The sequence below is a fragment of the Artibeus jamaicensis genome, unplaced genomic scaffold (genome assembly GCF_021234435.1).
Source record: "Artibeus jamaicensis isolate MK-2021 breed Jamaican fruit bat unplaced genomic scaffold, CSHL_Jam_final contig_1998, whole genome shotgun sequence".
NCBI classification, from domain to species: Eukaryota; Metazoa; Chordata; class Mammalia; order Chiroptera; family Phyllostomidae; genus Artibeus; species Artibeus jamaicensis.
In genome coordinates, this window is record NW_026521407.1 from 1,484,701 (window position 1) to 1,503,475 (window position 18,775).

Here is an 18,775-nt window from a genome sequence, read left to right on the forward strand (position 1 = left end):
GCCTGCCTCTTGCTAGCTTTTTAGATGGCCTCCCCTTCTTCCTGCTCGTCTTTGCGTCTCCAGAGTTCATCTCACTGGCTCACTCTCCCCCTCCTAGTCTTTCAGTGCTGTCATTAGAGGGACCCCTCTCTGCTGTCAATGCAGCTGGAGCCAGGAGGAATCTCTGGTTCTGATGTGAGAGCCAGTCCAAATCACCTGCTCAGTAACGAGGCCCGCATCAGTCTCCTTCCGGAGAAGTCCGAGAAAGAAAGGCGGTCCTGTTCACAGCCAGCACTGGAGCCGAGCAGCGCTGCAGGGCAGGCCGGAGGCCTGAGGGCCAGGGAAAGAGCATCATGTAAGCACAAAGTCCTTTTCCCAGGGAGCTCTCCCTTGGTCTCAGCTTGGCTCTGTTCTCTCGTCAGTTCAGGCTGCCTCTACTTAAGCAATCCCAGATAACAGAGCGCTGGAATTAGATGATACTACCAGAGGGAAATGAAGGAGAACAACATGGGTCAAAGAAGTCCCAGGACTGGCAGGGGTGAGTGGGGGTGCGGACAAGCAGGCGAAACGTGGCAGACCTGGACAGGGGTACCAATGATGGCAGTAAACCCGCCTGCTGACTGGACAGACACTGATGCCATTTGTGAGAAGGAAAGGCCACACAGACCAAATGCCCAATGGGGAAGAAATGAGCCTGCATGTGAACACTGCAGGCAGATACAGCAAATCGCAGAAAGAGTAGCACGGTTCCAGTCCCAAAGAGGAGGGAAAAGAATGGAGTGGCCCGCTTTTTCAGGGACTAGATACCCTTGTTCCCATAGCGAGGCCCTTCCACTTACCTAGGTCCCTTGCCCTGGCCTTTCAGAGAAGTAAGAAGTGTGTTGCTGCTCTGGGTTCTGGCTGGTTAACCCCACAGCTTCCAAGCCAGTGCAAATTTCACTAACGAGCACCTCAGAACAATCCCATCAGGTCTGGTCTAGCTGGGAACAAAAATGCTGTCCTGATACCCACCGCTGTGAAATAAACCTTGGGGGGAAAAATAATGCTTTTTCTTGGCAGTTGGTTCTAGCATATTCATTATTGTGATTTTTTTCCAATGTTTTTACATATTAACAGGAAGAAAAACAACGCCTGCTCTGAAGCCCAAGGTCACAGCACTGCAGCCTTTGGGACTTCAGCTCCCTGGCTGGCACTGCCGACGATCACTTGCCTGGCCCTGTGGCCAATCCTGTGTCTGGGCCCTTCACTCAGCTGGATTTGATTCCCCGGGGAAATGAAAATTGCACTTATCCTCTGGCTCCCTGGCAGCAGCAATTGCTTAGCTGCTATTTAGGATTACCTAGAGACCCAGGAAGCAGACCTGGGGGAGTGGGGTGGAACAGCTTATTTAAAGCGGTTTCCACATACTCAGAGCAATCAATGTATTGCTTGTCCAGTAAGTGTGCTTTGTTGCTCTGCTTCCCTACCCAGCCTGGATCACTTACCTTTCCTCTTTATGGCTGTGGATCCTGCTCAAAACACTTTTTTGCCATCTCATTTTGTCCTAATCCAGCACTCACACAAATAGGATATGACCCAATCCACTTGGGCTGTAAAATGATGTGCACTTTAAGCCTAAGGGGTTGAAACTAAGCAGCACGATGAGAGTGGCTGCTTTGGATGGCCCGCCAGTGTGGCCTCTTTCCTGGGCATGCGCCCCTCGGCTCTGCAGTCTGCGCTCAGCAGCTGTTGTCCAGATAGCCCTTCTCTCCAGTGAAGCCTGGTCTGCTCGAGGCTTTGCTGGGACGGTTGAGAGAGACTGAGGAGTTAGCTTAGTCTCCGCCTGATTCTGGGTTCTTTGGACTCTTCTTTCAGCACAAGGTCAGAACAGATTAATCCTTAACCTAATTTACAGACTCCTTAAATGACATTCTAGGCTTGAAAAGTAGACAGTATGTGAATTAAGATCCTATTTCTCAAGGGAAGGCCACACTGGGCTGACAAAAGCAACAGTACTGTAAGCCAAGCTTGCTGCTGGGACAGCGATTTCCTTTGTCATGACTTCCGACGACCCAGCCCACATGGGCCTGTGAAGCTCCACTTGCTCCTCCTGACAGCCTGGCTGGAACTAAGGAACAGAGAGGGGCCAGGCTGTTCCGCTCTACACAGGTCCATATTCTGGTATCCTTGCCTTTCCAGTGTTGGGCTGAATGGTCGCCGTCTCCAAAAGGTGCTAGAAGTCAGGGAATCAACGCTTACAGATGGATCACCCATATGTACGAACTTCTCCACGGCCCCTTCCTTCCCCCATGCTTCCCAGGATCACCTGGGGATGCAGCTGATAATTAAAAACACAATCCAAAGGCTGGGGGATAAATTGTTTCTTTGAATTTACATTCTTCTGTGAAATACAAATGCTGATTCAGTGAGTCAATGTGTGACAAAAGACCCTCTTAAATTATACCATCTCTTATAAACACTATTTTCCCAAAGTCTCCATTTCCTGGAAGTCACACCACTCACAATTAAACCTGTCTTCCATTTCTGCCATTTGAAGGCTGGTCTACTTCTAACCCGAACCAGGGAATATGGACAGAACCCACCACAACTGATCCAAAACACTTAGACTGTTTTATCTCAAACTCTGATGCCTGTCCTGTGATAAGAAAATTCTACTAGTTTGCTCCTGACAGTCCCTGCTATGGGAAAGACAGGTGTCAGATGTTCTCTGAAACAAAGTGTCTTTCATCTAGGCCCAGGAGGTAGATATAAAACTTAAAAAAGAGAAAGAGGGTCCAGGGCTGTGCAGGGCAGCCCCCGGACCCGGGCCTCGCCCTCAGCTGTGGATATTGAGGATGAGACTGCTGGAAAGACCCCAGCACAAGAGGAGAGAACAGAGGTGATTCTTTCGACAGCATGATGGAGATGCGTGACTTCACAGATGCCAGCCACCTCATCACCCACACTTCACCCCAGGAATCACTTTTGTCATCAGGCTAGCTGAGGCTTATGGGCCTCTCCTCGCAGTTCTTCATAGTCTTCCCACGGTTTCAGCTGGGGGCCAGGGATCATCACCGTCTGAAAGAACAGGAAGCTGAGTTATCTTTCATCCAAGCCGATGGCTTGCACAGAAAAGATCACCCTCACCTTCATGCCCAATCCTAATAGGAGGATTCCCCTTCTGTGATGCTGCATCACCACCTCTCTCCACTAGGTGGCGCCCAGCAGGACCTGCTTAAGATGCCACTAGTAGAGCCACCGCTCTCTTTTTTAAGCATTTTATTTATCTACATTTTAGAGAGAGGGGAAGGGAGGAAGAGGGGGAGAGAAACAGCAACCGGTTGCCGCTCAAAGGCCCACAACCCATGCATGTGCCCTGACCAGGAACCAAACTGGGGACCTTCCAGTCTGCAGGATGATGCCCAACCCTCTCAGCCACACCAGGCAGGGCAGGCCTCAGCTCTCTTAAACCAGACAAGTTACCTTACCTTAAGGATGGGCTGCTTAGGGGGTGCCCATGGAGGGACGATCTTGCCATGCATTCTCCAGCTCCCATAGGGGTTTGTCAGGTGCTTTTCAAAAACAACATACTCCAGGACATCCTTGGGTACGTCTTCCTGTCCATACATCAGTCTGCCAAACCGGTCATAGATGGCCAAAGTCTGCAAGGCAGAGAGCATGTTTGGCCTGTTAGTCCTCAGAGTTGTTTTGTTTCGTGCGCTTTGTTTTTTTAATCCTCACCCAAGGATAGGTTTACTGATTTGAGAGAGAGAAGGGGGAGGGAGGGGAGAGAGAAAGAGAAACATCGATCAGTTGCCTGCTGTACACGCCCCAACCCGGGACTTAACCTGTGACCTGGGTATGTGCCCTGACCGGAGATCAAACCCGCCACCTTTTGTTGTTGTAAAGGGTGACGCTCCAACCAACTGAGCCAGGCCCAGTTTTTGTTTTTCTGCACACAAACATTTTTACAAGGGCCATAACAAAATATTTTAACGGGTAGAAACAAACCATTGCTGCATTCTGAATCTAGACTAACTGACCAACTACTGATACTTCACTCTTAGAGGTGTTTTTTTTTTTGGACTGGGGATGGGAGGAAGGAGGAAGTCGGTACCAGGAAGGGTGGGGAAGAATATGCGTGCATCTGTCTTAGTAGAGCTGACTTCTAGCAGTGGGAAGGGCGTAGTGACAGAGCAAGGAAGACCCCGGTGAACCCAGTCCTGGGCAGCAGCGGCCACAATCCCAGAGATAGGTACCCACCCTGAGAGTGACGAAAAGCCGGGAGGAGAGCAGACTGATGCCCCTACCTGACGGGTATGCATGCGGACGGTGATCTGGCCGTATATGTTGCCCTGGGTCAGCATACTTGAACAGCGAACCTGAACCACCTGGGGTGGCTCTAGAGATTCTACGAAGCTCCAGCGGACGGTCTTATATTGGATGTCCCAGACCATGTCCTGAGAGGAGAGGAAAACAAGTTCTACTGAGTTTCTTCCTCCCTCTAGAGAAGCTGGGGCTTCCTTCCACACTGGCTCACTTCTTGTAGTGCTACAGCCCAAGTGCAACCTTTCCATCAAATGCTTTCATGTGACAACTTTTGCACCATTCTAAGCTTTGTTTTTTTTAAAAAAAATATTTAGAGGGGAAGGGAAGGAGAGAGGGAGAGAGATATCAATGTATGGTTGCCTCTCGTGGGTCCCCTACTGGGAACTGGACTGCAACCCAGGGAGGTGCCCTGACTGGGAATTGAACCGCAGTTGTTTGGTTTGAAGGTCCGCACTCAATCCACTGAGCTATACCAGCCAGGGCTCATTCTAGGCTTCGATTAAGCTATTGCTCAAGCCTACCTCACAACAACTCTTTCATTTAAATCACAACTCAAGACCCACCTCCCTCCTCAGGGACTCCTCCAAACCAACGAAAACCACACTCCAAATTGCCGACTTACCTAATACACCCTTACCCCTCCCATACATCTTCATACCCTGGTAATTATTACATGTATTTTTGCTGACTGCATATGTGTTGCCCCTCCCCCACCTTTTAGCAGAGGAGGTTGTGATTTTACAGGGATATAAAGGGCTAAACTACTAAGACAAGGTTAACTCTCCCTGTCCCTAGGGAGATATGGCTGAACTGCCAGAAACCAAAGTTCTTATTCTTAAACCACAAAGTCTCCCTCCCGGAGAACTCCCAAAGTCCCCAGCACCTGTTACCATACGACGTGAGGCTCGGGAGTTCTCGTTAAATCCTCTATTCCAGTGCAGGCCAGCTCGGGCTGGCCCAGTGGGGACCTCAGGGTCCGTACCTGAGGTCACAGCACTGCCTGCTGGGGGACCGCCCCTTTCCTCATCCGCACGGCCCTTTGCAGCGTCCACGTCAAGTCATTATCATTCAAACAAAAACAGTGGAACTTCAGCTTTTGCTTTCAACTTCCTGCACTTTCAAAACTGATCCTTCTTAAGAACACCAAAGGAGATGCCTGCAATCTGCCCTTCAGCATCCCACAATTCTAAGGGTGGGAACCTACCGGAAAACAGTTTTCAGTTGCCAAGGTATGAAGTCGGTCATAGTCTGAGCTAGAAAAGAAAGATAAATATATATAAAATTGACTCCTATTGTTTTTTTAAATTTTGTTTTAATTGTTGTTCAAGTATAGTTTTCCTTTACTCCCATCCCAGCCCACCCACCTGACTCCTGTTTTTAAGATACCCTGTATGAAAGGTGAAAATGATTTGGAAAATGGAAAATAACTCATTTTTACAAACATTTTCTTTACTCCTACCATTTTTTTAAATTTAAAAGATGTTATTTATTTTTAGAGAGAGAGGAAGGGAAAGAGATAGAGAGAGAGAGAGAGAGAGAAATATCATTGTGTGAGAGAGAAAGAGCTGCCTCTCACATGCCCGCAACCAGGGACCTGGCCTGCAACCCATGTGACCTGGCCTGCAACTCAGGCATGTGCCCCAAAGGGGAATCCAACCAGAGACCTTTTGGTTCGCAGGCCAGTGCTCAATCCACTGAGCCACACCAGCCAGAGCTTCACTCCTACTATTCACATAAGCTGGGTAATATGCTAAGTCCTGGTGACACAAGGATGAATAACATGATTTACCAGAAAATCGTGAGCTTCATAGCAGAGTAAAGTTAGGTCTGAATCTCAGAAGAAAGAAATTTCTCTGAAATTATTATATATCCTGAAGATGGGCAAGAAACCCTTACTGAGACATGGGGACTGGTTTTTGTTCTAAGCTGCAACAGGGAAAATTGGGAAGGGAGTGAGAAAAAGAGGGAGAGAAACATCAGTGTGTGACAGTGTCTCACACGTCCCTCACTGGGGACCTGGCCTGCAACTCAGGCATGTGCCCTGACTGGGAATCGAACCAGTGGCCCTTTGGTTTGCAGGCTGGCACTCAGTCCACTGAGCCACACCAGCCAGGGCAACACTGTCGTCTTTGAACCTAGCCAAGATAATCACCTGTCTTTTCTGGCCCATCCTCCCCTCCCCCGTGCCCATCTCTGTTACTGCCACAGCGAGCTAGTTATGCTGATCCCAGACAGCAAGAGTGAGAAAACAGATGAACAAGCCCTGGCCCCTGTACACACACAATTTTAGGGAGATTCCCACCCGAGGAGTTTCAAGTCACCCTAAGAGCACACACACATTCATGACTTTTCCCCACAGCCTAATAATTCCTAGGCAGTTGAAGCCTTTGCGCCCAAACTTCTTGTCTCTAATCCTAGAACAGGTGAGGGGTTAGTCCCATCTGCTTCCCTTTCCCATGTTCCTAACAGAAAAGATCCCGACTCACTGCTTCCCCTGCAGCTCCGGCCTAGACTAGACGAGTCGTGGGGACAGCTGCCACGGCCACCACGCCTAGCACCTCCAAATGCACTCGTTCTCCTCACGCTTCCGGCCTGAAATCCTCAGGAGAAATAACATCCCTTTCCTGTGAGTTCGCTTACTATTTTGCAATACAATTTACACTGAAAAATCAAAAGAAGACGTCTGCTTTTGGCAACGCAATGGGCAGAGCTAATGTAAAACCACTCCCACTACCCACATCTGGAAGTGCTGCACAGAATGTAATACACACAGACACATACGCACACTTTTACATATGTTATCCTAGTTCACCAGAAAGGTAAATCCTTAGATGCCAGAAAGGGGGAAGAAACTAAAACCAGATGGAAGGAACACAACCTGCTACAACAGCAAGCGTAAGGAATGACGGAGGGATTCAGAAATAGGGTCTCACGGCCAGGAGCTGGGCTCTTCCTAAGACCTTGAACCCTCTGGGAGCTGGAACTCAAATCCCGGAATAAAGCTATGACCACAAAAGGTCCTGCACCTGCAGGAATGGGAGACTAGAAAACAGCCCGCCAACCTGGAGATAAAGCTTCTCTCTGACTAGAGCTCTAAGTGGGAAAAATAAAATAAAAACACCAAAAGAAAACTGAAAAATTAAAGCCCTGAGCCCACATTATATGCAAATGTGGATACAGAATTTATTGTACCGGTATGAGAGCATTCCTAAGCTAAGAAATTAACATAAAAACTGATTATGTAGCCAATGATATCCCTGGGTATCTGGCAGCTACACACACAAAACTTCTCTGGAAGAATGATGAGTAGAGAGCCATTCCAATAAACTAAAAATTTGGATTAAAATATTTTTAACTTTAAAAAATATTTTAACTGATTTTTAGAGAGAGGGTACGGAGGGGCAGAGAGAGATGTTGATTTCTGCTGTTCTACTTATTTTTGCATTTATTGGTTGATTGACGGAGTTCAAACCTGCAACTTTGGGGTAAGGAGATGATGCTCCAACCAACGGAGCTACCCAGTCAGCCAGACACAGACCTTGAAATAAGTATAATTAGTATGTCCAAGTAATCAGATAACAGAATGGAGAATTTAGGAAAAAACCTGACACACGCACACAAAAATAAAAATTCTAAAAGTGGACTTCTGGCCAAGATGGAGGCACAGGTAAACACGCTTCACCTTATTGGGAGCCGCCCTGCCTGGTTTCAGGAGCTGTAACCTCCCATGGCTAAGGCTGAGTGAGTGACCTTCAGACCATAAGCTACTAAGGAGACGAAGCTTATCTCCCTGGCAGGAGCACCGCTTCTGCTCCTTTTTCCATAACTGGCCCCCAATGCTTGGTTGGTTAGCCAATGACAAGTAAGATTCCCCAAGGGGGGAACAACCTAAGACAGGTATGATCATGTGGAGGCCCCAGGGAAGGACTTGGGGGTCTGCGGGAAAAGGGGGTGATGGACCCTTGCCCCTCGGTTTTGACAAAGCCTGAGTCCTCAGTCTGTCTTCGAGAAGTCTCCTAAATTTCTTGGCTATCTGCCTCCTCTGCCTGACTTAAGCCTGAAACAATGCAAGAGGGCAGTGCAGCCCTGTGCTGGAAAGGGTGGGCTCCCCGGGTGATCAGGCCTGAGAAAGAATATGTAAAATCCTGTGAAACCTGCTTTGATAAGAATGCTCTCAATTAAATGATATGGGTCTGAGTGGGAAATGAATTTGTTTCCCAAAGTTTTGCAGCCCTTTAGCTAACAGACCCTGACCTAGAATAGGCCCTCATAGTTCTTTGTGTGCTACTGTTTGATCCTTACTGCCTGACAATGATTAATAAACTTTGCCTGTATTCCTGCGCAAATTAAACCTAATAAAAGTCTGTCTAGGCAAGGGTCAGCGCCCTCTCCCCTCGAGAGATAGTTGCTAGACCACTCCGAGGCTCTCTCCCCTTGAGAGGGTGGCCAAGCCGCTCTGAGACGCTCCCCCCTTGAGGGAGTAGTCATGTGGTCCCTTTTCCTCCACAGGACTGGGTAGTCCGCGTGAATTTGTCTCATGTCTCATCCATGACGCTGTGGGCACTGCAGGCCGGTGCACACGTCATCACCTCCTCATGCAACCATAAGAAGGATCACAACCTCAAAACAAAAAACCACCAGAGATGCCAGAAGATCAAACTGTATGCAAGTCTGACAACCAAGGATTTAAAGAAGAAATATCACCCAGGCAAGTAGGAGAGGCAGAGACAGGGAGCTAGGGCAGAGAGGACGCAGTGTGGCAGTGGCGATGCCCCAGAACAGGTGGTGCCACAGTCATGCCTGGCAGATAAAAACCAGGGAGGACACCCAGGGAGCGAGTCATCCCAGCCCCGGGCCACAGCTCACAGCCCAGGGTTCTAGTGCCAGGAAAATAAAGCCTCATAGCTTTTGGCTGTAAAAACCAGTGGGGGTTGGGGCAGCAGAAGAAACTGCTGGTCTCTCAGAAGAGTCCATTTAAAGGAACTACATGGTCCTAAAACATATACAAACTCACCCACTCTGGGATTCAGCACCAGGGCAGCAGCTAGAAGGGTACCACCAGCACTTGGGAGTGGGGGAAGAGCCCAGCTAATGGCACTGTTCCCTCTCTGACCCCTCCCCCACCTGTAGCACCACAAAGCAGTGGAGGGGGTTGCCCCGTCCTGGCAAATCCCTAAGGCTCCATCCCTTATAAGGTAACAGGTACACCAAGACAGGGAGTCAAAGCAGCTCTACCTAATACACAGAAACAAACACAGGGAGGCTGCCAAATTGAGGGGACAAAGAAATGTGGCCCAAATGAAAGAACAGAACAAAACTCCAGAAAAAGAACTAAACCAAACAGAGACAGCCAATCTATCAGATATGGAGTTCAAAACACTGGTGATAAGGATGCTCAGAAAACTCACTGAGTTTGGCAAATGCATAAGGGAAGAAATGAAGGCTATACTTAGTAATATCAAGAAAAATCCACAGGGAACCAACAGTGAAGGGAAGGAAGCTGGGGTACAAATAATCAATTTGGAACATGAGAAAAAAATAAACAGCCAACCAGTACAAAATGAAGAAACAAAAATTCAAAAAAAATGAGGAGAGAATAAGAAGACTTTGGGACATCTCCAAACGTGCCAACATTTGAATCCCAGGGAAACCAGAAGGAGGAGAGGAAGAGCAAGAAATTGAAAACTTATTTGAAAAAATGATGAAAGAAAATTTCCCTAATTTGTTGAAGGAAAGACATATAAGTCCAGGAAGCACAGAGAGTCCCAAAAAAGTTGGACCCAAAGAGGGCCACACCAAGACATATCATGATTAAAATGCCAAAGTTAAAGATAAGAGAGAATCTTAAAAGAAGCAAGAGAAGCCCTGGCTGGTGTGGCTCAGTGGATTGAGTGTCAGCCTGCTAACCAAAGGGTTGCTGGTTTGATTCCCAGTCAGGGCACGTTCCTGGGTTGTGGGCCAGGTCCTCAGGAGGGAGCATGAGAGAAGCAGCCACACATTGATGTTTCTCACCCTCTCTTCCCTTCCCTTCTCTGAAAATAAACAAAATCTTTACAAAAGAAAAAAGAAGAGAGTTATCTACAAAGGACTTCCAATAAGACTATCAGCTTATTTCTTAAAAGAAATTTTGCAGGCAAGAAGGGACGGGCAAGAAGTATTCAAAGTGATGAAAAGCAAGGACCTACAACTTAGACTGCTCTGTCCAGCAAAGCTATCATTAAGAATGGAAGAACAGATAGAGTGTTTCCCAGATAAGGTAAAGCTAAAAGAGTTCATCAGCACCAAGCCCTTATTATATGAAATGTTAAAGGGACTTATTTAAGAAAAATAAGATCAAAACTATGAACAACTATCAACTACTGAATCTAAAAAAGCAAAACCAAACTAAGCAAACAACTAGAACAAGAACAGAATCATAGAAATGGAGATCACATGGAGGGTTATCAGTGGGGAAGGGAAAAGGGAAGAATGGGGGGAGAAGGTACAGGGATTAAGAAGCAAAGTAGACAAGGGGGTGTTAAGAATAGCATAAGAAATAGAGAAGCCAAAGAACTTATATGTACAACCCATGGACCTGAACTAAGGGTCTGGCTTGCCAGAGGGAAGGAAAAAAGGAAAAAAACTGGGACAACTGTAACAGCATAATCAATAAAATATACTTAAAAAAATTCTAGCAGGGAAAACAGAAAGCGAGTATGAAGTTAAGGAATTCAACAGCTGGGTTAACAGTGTTAGACGTAACGGAAAAGGAGGCAGGAAGGTCAGAAAACGTCCAGACTGAAGGGAGGGCGGCATGGAGATCAGAAAGTATAGAAAAAAGCCTGAGACACATTGGCACACAGTGAAAAGATCTAACAGTATGTATTCAGAGGCACAAAAGGAGACAGGGAAGATGAACGGAGGCAACATTTGAAAAGATGTTCTAAGTATTTTCCAACACTAACAAAAAAATGCACCAAAGATTTAAGAAGCAATAGAAACGGAGAGCAGGATAAAGACACCCACATAAACACATACACGGTACATCACAGTAAACTGCCAAATACTAAAGGCAGAGGAAAAAATCTTAAAAGACAGAGAAAAAAAGAAACTTCAACTTCAAAAAAAGCAACAAGAAAAAACAGCTAACTTTTCAATAGCAACAACAGAAGCCAAAAGATGACATCTTCAAAATGCTGACAGAAAATAACTACCAACCTGGAACTCTTGACCTAAAAAAAAGCATCCTTTAAAAATGAAGTGAAAAAAAAAACAAAAACCAAAAAACCCCAAACAAATAAAGGTGAAATTCTTGAAATGCAGAACTAAAGAACTAGATGACAATAACACAGAAGATGAATGAGGTGGTGATAGGAATTAAAGTGTTCTAAGGTTCTTATAATATTAAGTCAAGAATACATGCCCTGAGCAGGTAGCTCAGCTGGTTGGAGGTTTATACCAATGTGCCAAGGTTGGAGGCTGGATTCCCCAGTCAGGGCACACACAAGAATCAGCCAACAAGGGGGACTTCCGCCAAGATGGAGGCGTAGGTGGAAGCACTGCGTCTTCTCGCACAACTAATTTAAAAACAACAAAGTTTTAGCAACAAAAACACAGCCAAACCACAGAAAATTGAACTACACAGAAGTCTGACAACAACGAATCCTTCAGCCAAACCGGTAAGAGGGGCAGAGCCAGCAGCAGAGCAGGGTCAGGCAGGAAAGATCCACCGGACCGACCTGGGCGTGCGACCCAGGTGCACCAGCAGCCATGGGCAGATCCCAGGTGTGGAGAAGTGGGTGGACCCACTGAGGGTGCAAGGCGTTGGACCCACTGAGGGCTGATCGCAGTCACACTTTCGCACACAGATAAACCAGTGAAGGAGCTAGCAGTGAAACGGACCTCGCAGGCCCCAGCAGCAGGAAGTAGCAGAGGGAACTGCCATTGTCCCTCTCTAACCCCGCCCCCACATACAGCATCATAAACCAGCAACCTGGGTGGCCCCACCCTAGTGAACAACTAAGGCTCCGCTCCTCCTACGTAAGAGGCACAAACAGATCAAAACATGGCTCAAGAACAACTCAGAGCCCCAGAGCCAATATATCTAAACGATGAAGAAATAGCCAAACTTTCAGATGCATAGTTCAAAACACTGGTGATCAGAATGCTCACAGAATTGGTTGATTTTGGTCACAAATTAGAGGAACATATGAAAGCTAAACTAATGGAAATGAATGGAATGCACAGGAAACCAATAGTAATGGAAAGAAAACTGGGACTCAAATCAAAGGAGTGGACCAGAAGGAAGGAAAAAATGACCAAACAGAAAAGGATGAAGAAACAAGAATTCAAAAAAATGAAGAGAGGCTTAGGAACCTTCAGGACATCTTTAAATGTTCCAACATCAGAATTATTAGGGGTGCCAGAAGGGGAAGAGGAACAGCCACAAGTGGAAAACTTATTTGTACAAATAATAAAGGAGAAGTTCCCCAGTCTGGCAAAGGAAATAGACTTCCAGGAAATCCAGGAAGCTCAGAGAGTCCCAAAGAAGTTGGACCCAAGGAGGAACACACCAAGGCACATCATAATTACATTAACCAAGATTAAATGGAGAGAATTTTAGAAGCAGCAAGAATAAGGGGACAGTCCCCTACAAAGGAGTTCAGCTGATTCAGACTGTCAGCCGATTTCTCAAAAGAGACCTTACAGGTAAGAAGGGACTGGAAAGAAGTATTCCAAGTCATGAAATCCAAATACCTACATCCAAGATTGCTCTATCTAGAGCAAAGCTTTCATTTAGAATGGAAGGGCAGATAAAGTGCTTCTCAGATAAGATCAAATTCAAAGAGTTCATCATCACCAAGCCCTTATTATATGAAATGTCAAAGGGACTTACCTAAGAAAAAGAACATAAAAAAGACGAACAGTGAAAGGACAGCAAACTCACAGTTATTAACAACCACACCTAAAACAAAAGCAAACTAAGAGAACAGCTAGATCAGGAGCAGAACCATAGAAATGAAGATCACATGGAGGGTTAGCAACAGGGGAATGGGAGAAGGAGAAGGGGGGAGAAGGTACAGAAAATAAGTAGCATAGATGGTAGGCAGAAAATAGATAGGGGAGAGGACAAGAATAGTAGGGGAAATATAGAATCTAAAGAACTTGAAACACGTGGTCATAAACTAAAGGGGGGAATGGTGGGTGAGGGGGTGAGGAGGGGCATGAAAAGGGGAAATAGAACAACTGTAATGGCATAATTAATAAAATATATTTTTAAAAAATCAGCCAACAAATGCATAAATAAGTAGAACAACAAATCAGTGTTTTTCTTTCTCTTTGTAAATCAAGAAAAAAGGAAAAAACGAATACATGTGAAACATTTTAACAATAACTTCTAAAAGAACAGAAATAGAATGTAATACTTCCAAACAAGTGGAAGGAAAAGAATAAAAAAGAAGGAAATTATATCAATCTAATAAATGAAAAGAGAAAAAGCAAAGAAAAATCATGGCAAATACAACACGCAAAATAATGTGGTAGAAAAATATCAAATATATAAACACCAATGTTGAACAATAAAAATAGTAGGTTTCAAAAGATACATACAATGATATCATGCATGCAGAATTTTCATTATTTACCCATGAACACTTAGTGAAGAATATAAAAATAAAATATACATGGGAATTATAAATAAGATATTGGTTACCTGGAGGAAGAAAAAGAATGAGGATATGAGACTTCAGCTATATCTGTAATGTTTTATCCCTGCCCCCTCTCCCAATTAGAGATTCCAAAGCAAATATAACAAAATGTAAACATCTATTAACATGAATGCTACTTTTTTATATGTTTGAACTATTTCATAATTTATAAAACAATTTAAACAATAAATGGATCTCAGAGCACAGATTTGGGGTCCTACCTGAAGCCTAGCCATAATAGCCAGAGCTCAAGACTGTCAGCAATAGTCCAAGGACTGGGACTTAAATTATTACAGGTCCCTGAGTGGTTTTTGTCTCCCTAGCAGCCTTGACTTTTCCTTGGTTGAATGAAGAAAACATTAAAAAATTTCAAAAGAGCCCTGACTTTGTGCGACTCAATGGCTTCCTTACCAGCCTTCAAACCAAAAGGTCGCTGGTTCAATTTCCGGTCAGGGCACATGCCTGGGTTTCGGGCCAGGTCTCTGGTTAGGGGTGTGGAGAGGCAGCTGATTCATGTTTCCTTCTCTTTCTCCCTCTTTTCCCCTCTCTCTAAAAATATATAAAATCTTCTTTAAATTTTTCAAAAGAAACTTGTACCAAATAACTAAGGAAAGGGAAATGTACATATACAAGACAAACACATGGAAAGGGTCAGGAAGAATTAGGGACCAGGTGGGGTGAGAACAGCAGCTGTTCAGCAGGGTCTCCCAACATCTGTAGGTAGAGATGAACCAGGCCAAATAGTGAAAACCCCCGGCAGCAGGGAGAACGGCTACAGGGACATCAAGGAAGGCTACAGGGCCCAATTATTTCCCACATAGGAAGTTCTCCTACAAAAGGAGAACATAATGGGCTTAAGACAGGGAGTGCACTTACTTGTTTAGACAAAGGTGAGCTTCAACGAAGATATCCTTAGCTTTTTCAGGGAAGTCCTTTATTTTAAAATTAGCGTCATATTCTTTTATTTTCCGTATTCTGTGAAGTTAAGCATAAGAATAATTTTTATAAAGACGTCATTCAATTCTATAATCACAGCTTACATTAACCTCTCATCAGGGCACATATAAGAATCAACCAATGAATTGCATTAAGTGGAACGAACCACACAGATCAATTGTTTCTGTCTTTCTCACTGTCTCTCCCGCTTCCTCTCTCTAAAATAATCAATATATTTCTTTTAAATATTAAAAAGATATTCAAAGACACAGAGGCATTCCGCAATACTGTCAAGGAATTGGCAATTAGTTTGGACATGCTGAAATTTAGGATGAAAAAAATGGAATAAGGAGAAAATGATGGAGAGAAGATAACAGTGATGTTATAACAAGCCTTGAATACCACTGAAGAAATATGGATTTTATTCTTCAATAAGAAAACAGAGCCCTGGCTGGTATAGCTCAGTGGATTGAGCATGGATCGAACAGTGAATCAAAGGATCGCTCTTCGATTCCCAGTCAGGGCACATGCCTGGGTTGCAGGCCAGTTCCCAGCAGGGGACGCACGAGAGGCAACCATACATTGATATTTCTCTCCCTCTCTCCTTCTCTTCCCCTCTAAAAATAAATAAATAAAATTTTTAAAATATTTTTAAGTTAATTTAATATTAAAAAAAAAGAAAACAGAGAAGAATTTTAAATAGGAAAGCTGATGTGATAAGATCTGTATTTAGAGAAACAAATTATGGCCACATGAAGAATTAAGACCAATTCAATATACTTGTGCAAAGAAATCTATAAATGACCCTGAAGAACCTTAGAATGACAAATACTACATGTTTCTGTCCTTTCAACTAAAAGAGGGGCCTCAGGTTTTTGCTTTTGCTCCTTAACTAAGGCCCAGTTAGCTCCCAAGAACAGGTCTACATTCTTGTTCTTTTTTGGCTTTTCTTACTCTCTGAAATTTAAATTCCAATATATGCTTCTTACATATGCTTTCTCTTATCATTACTTTAAATTTTAAAATAGGTGATCAAAAAGTCCTACAAATTTCACAGTCAGCTTTCTAATAACCAATAAATGCTGAGATGCTAAGAATCAGAATGCCCATATCATTCTACATTTACTACAGACTATTACAGAGAAAGAAAACACTGTCAAGTTGTTAAGAGAGTTATATCCGATCCAGTTAACCCAAGATGGTCTTTCTGGAATGAAATAGTAACAAGAAATGTTTATCCTAATATTGACTCCCAGTTGCCTCAGACACCTACGACATCTGTGATGCCACATTCTTCTTCAATCGCTCAGTTTTCTGTGCCAGTCCTTCCTTTGAAATAGATGACATGCGAGCATCACCCTCTGGAGGAACATAGGCCTCAAAGATACCAGCTGTAACAAGAGAAGGAGAAAACTAAGAAAGCACTGCAAGACTGAGAAAAAGGCATCCTCAGGTCATATACAATTCCTAACCTAGGTAAAGTAGGTTAATGAATTAAACGTCCACGTAGAAGGAATCCTGTTATATGAGAAAAAGTAGAATGAGATCATTTAAGTCTTCTCTCAGAGCCTCAGTTTCATCTTGTACAAAATGGGATTTCACCTTTGCCTTTTAGGAATAGTGTAAAAACAAGATCAAAGATGATTTCATGAAATACAACGTGTACAAAGTAAATCATTATTGAGGCTCAACTGATTTTTGTGGTTAAATACCGTCAATCATTTTCCAATCATTCCCCTTTCCAGATTATCTCTGACAGGAGACTGAATTAAGGTGTAAGAAATACCATGCTTCACCTGTACAGGCCAAATGTATGGGGCGCTCCAAACGTTCTGGAGGAATGACCACTCCTGCTTTCCGGGCATGTTGTACAAAGTCCTTTTCTGATTTGTATTTGGGTTCGTAAGTAGGAGGTGTGAAACGTTTTTTAGTTCTCACTGGAACTACAGCTATGGACTGCATCACCAGAAGTGGCTGGAAGGTAGGAAAGATTACGATATAGGTAACCTGGAAAAAATGAGGTCTGGAACAAACTCTAAACAAACGTAGAAGCAGCACATCCAAAGAATGACTTAGGAACAATTATAAAACCACATATCGTGGGGGAAATGCATTACTACTTTAACACTTCGGGTGTTTCTTAGTAGAAGCTAGTAAGCAACATTTAGTAACTCCACCGACCATTTGTTTAAAGGCTTTCCTTTAGTACTAGCCATACTACTGGGCAACTCCTAGGGATACTGATTAAAACAAGGCTCCTGGTTTCTAAAGAACCTTCAGTGTAATGGGGAACATAAACACCAATCCAATGCTGAAATGAGCAGAATACTCTTATTAAAGCTTAAGAAAAGCCTCTTGGCATTTCTCTTTTCACTGAGATTACATTCCGCTCATTCTATTGGTATCCTCACTGTAAACTTCAGTCGTTCTAGCTCCCAACTGATTAACAACCTTTGTATAGGCCAGGTCTCTTTACTCTCTAACAAGGTTTGCTTACGCAGCTACAACGTCAACACTGGATTCCTTCCTTTCCAGCCACTGTTTCATTTAGGATTTTTACAATCAGTGGGAAGCGAGCCCATCTTCCAAACCATTACGTCTTTCCCCTTTAAAAAGCTTCCTGCCAAACACACCCAGACGAAACAGGACAAACTTAGTTTCCGAGAACTTGCTCGCCCTCATGGCCCTACCCAGGCTTTCACTACTCAGCCACTTAGCTCAGTAGCTGGATCCCATCTGCCTTAAACTCTTCCCTGGCCTTGGTATGACTCGTATCATCAAAGATCACCACGAGCAACTGCGAAGGGACTGTTTCCCTCTACTCTGTCCTTCATCTCCAGCCCCTACAGTCCTACTCGCCTGGTTCTTACCCACCTGCTGAGACCACCATCCTAAAGCCCTGGATAAGCAAAACAACCCCCGTTGCATGGGAGCAGCCATTTTGTTCACTCAAAGGCTGCTGGGACAGGGACTAAGGGTGAAGAGACTGGAGAATGCAAGAAGGCGCATAGGGCGGAGCTTGCTCGATTGCGGAATTTTCCAAGGCGCGCGCCCTCCGGCGAAGTAGGAGCGGCGCGAACGCGCACGTGCGCGGGGAGTAGGTTTGCGCGTGCGCACTAAGACCGTGTTGGGGGTAGGGTGGAACGCACGGTTGTCACGCGCCAACCGAACATGCTGGCGTGAGAGCTGCGCCTGCGCGTACTGCTTTCAGGCGGCCAGGAATCGCTGCATTTCTATGTGAATCGGGCGTTGCTGCACCTTGTTCGGAGAGTAGTGAAAAGGTGCGGCTCTTTTGATACAGGTGGTTTGGTTTTTTTTTCAGTGCCTACTTTTGATCCCAAAAAGGGCTTGAAACGAATAGGGTCTCGGTCTATAGCTGACCCTAATAGGCTCTGTAACTTTAAACTTGATTCCTAGTTTTCCCAACCTGTACTGTGTGAAAAAATTTTTTTCTTAATTTCAAATAAAGGGAATTAGTGATTACTATGTTTATTTAACAAACATAATTATGTTTATTAGTCATTGTGTTTTTTGTCCGCGGATAGACAAAAACACTTATTTGTCAATTGGGAAAGAAGCACAGGACTAGTATTAACAAATAGTTTACACTAAGGAATGTTTGCCGGGTGCCAGGCAATTTTCGAAGCATTTGCATATATTAATTAAATTGCTTCTCACCGCAAACGAGTAATATTCTCCTTTTACATTTGGGTTGGGTTGCAGAGAAATTGCAAGTTTTAGTTAGGGGCAGATGGCTGATACCTGGCAGAATTGGAATCTATCCCAGCAGTCTTAATTCCAGAAGCCATACACACTAACTACTGTCCTGCACTGCCTCATATTCAGTTGTTGAAAGATACATGATT

At 44.5% G+C, this 18,775-nt stretch overlaps 1 protein-coding gene across 1 annotated transcript; it reads right to left on the reverse strand.

Moving 5' to 3' along the window:
• Positions 1-2,324: 2,324 nt before the first annotated feature.
• MRPL45 (mitochondrial ribosomal protein L45) lies at positions 2,325-17,892 on the reverse strand. Its single transcript, XM_037150017.2, has 8 exons — positions 17,784-17,892; positions 16,706-16,883; positions 16,183-16,300; positions 14,850-14,948; positions 5,492-5,540; positions 4,269-4,418; positions 3,447-3,620; positions 2,325-3,036 (listed from the first exon to the last, which is right to left on the reverse strand). The coding sequence occupies exons 1-8, from the start codon at positions 17,847-17,849 to the stop codon at positions 2,950-2,952; spliced, it is 921 nt and encodes a 306-aa protein (XP_037005912.2). The 5' UTR covers positions 17,850-17,892; the 3' UTR covers positions 2,325-2,949.
• Between the last annotated feature and the right edge of the window lie 883 nt (positions 17,893-18,775).

Coding starts and splice junctions, on each gene's coding strand:
- MRPL45 (XM_037150017.2), bottom strand. CDS start 17,849: ATGGCTGCTCCCATGCAACGGGGGTTGTTTTGCTTATCCAGGGCTTTA. Junction 3,621..4,268: donor TCCGCATGCATACCCGTCAG/GTAGGGGCATCA, acceptor TCTGCCTTGCAG/ACTTTGGCCATCTATGACCG. Junction 3,037..3,446: donor CTAAGCAGCCCATCCTTAAG/GTAAGGTAACTT, acceptor CTGTTCTTTCAG/ACGGTGATGATCCCTGGCCC.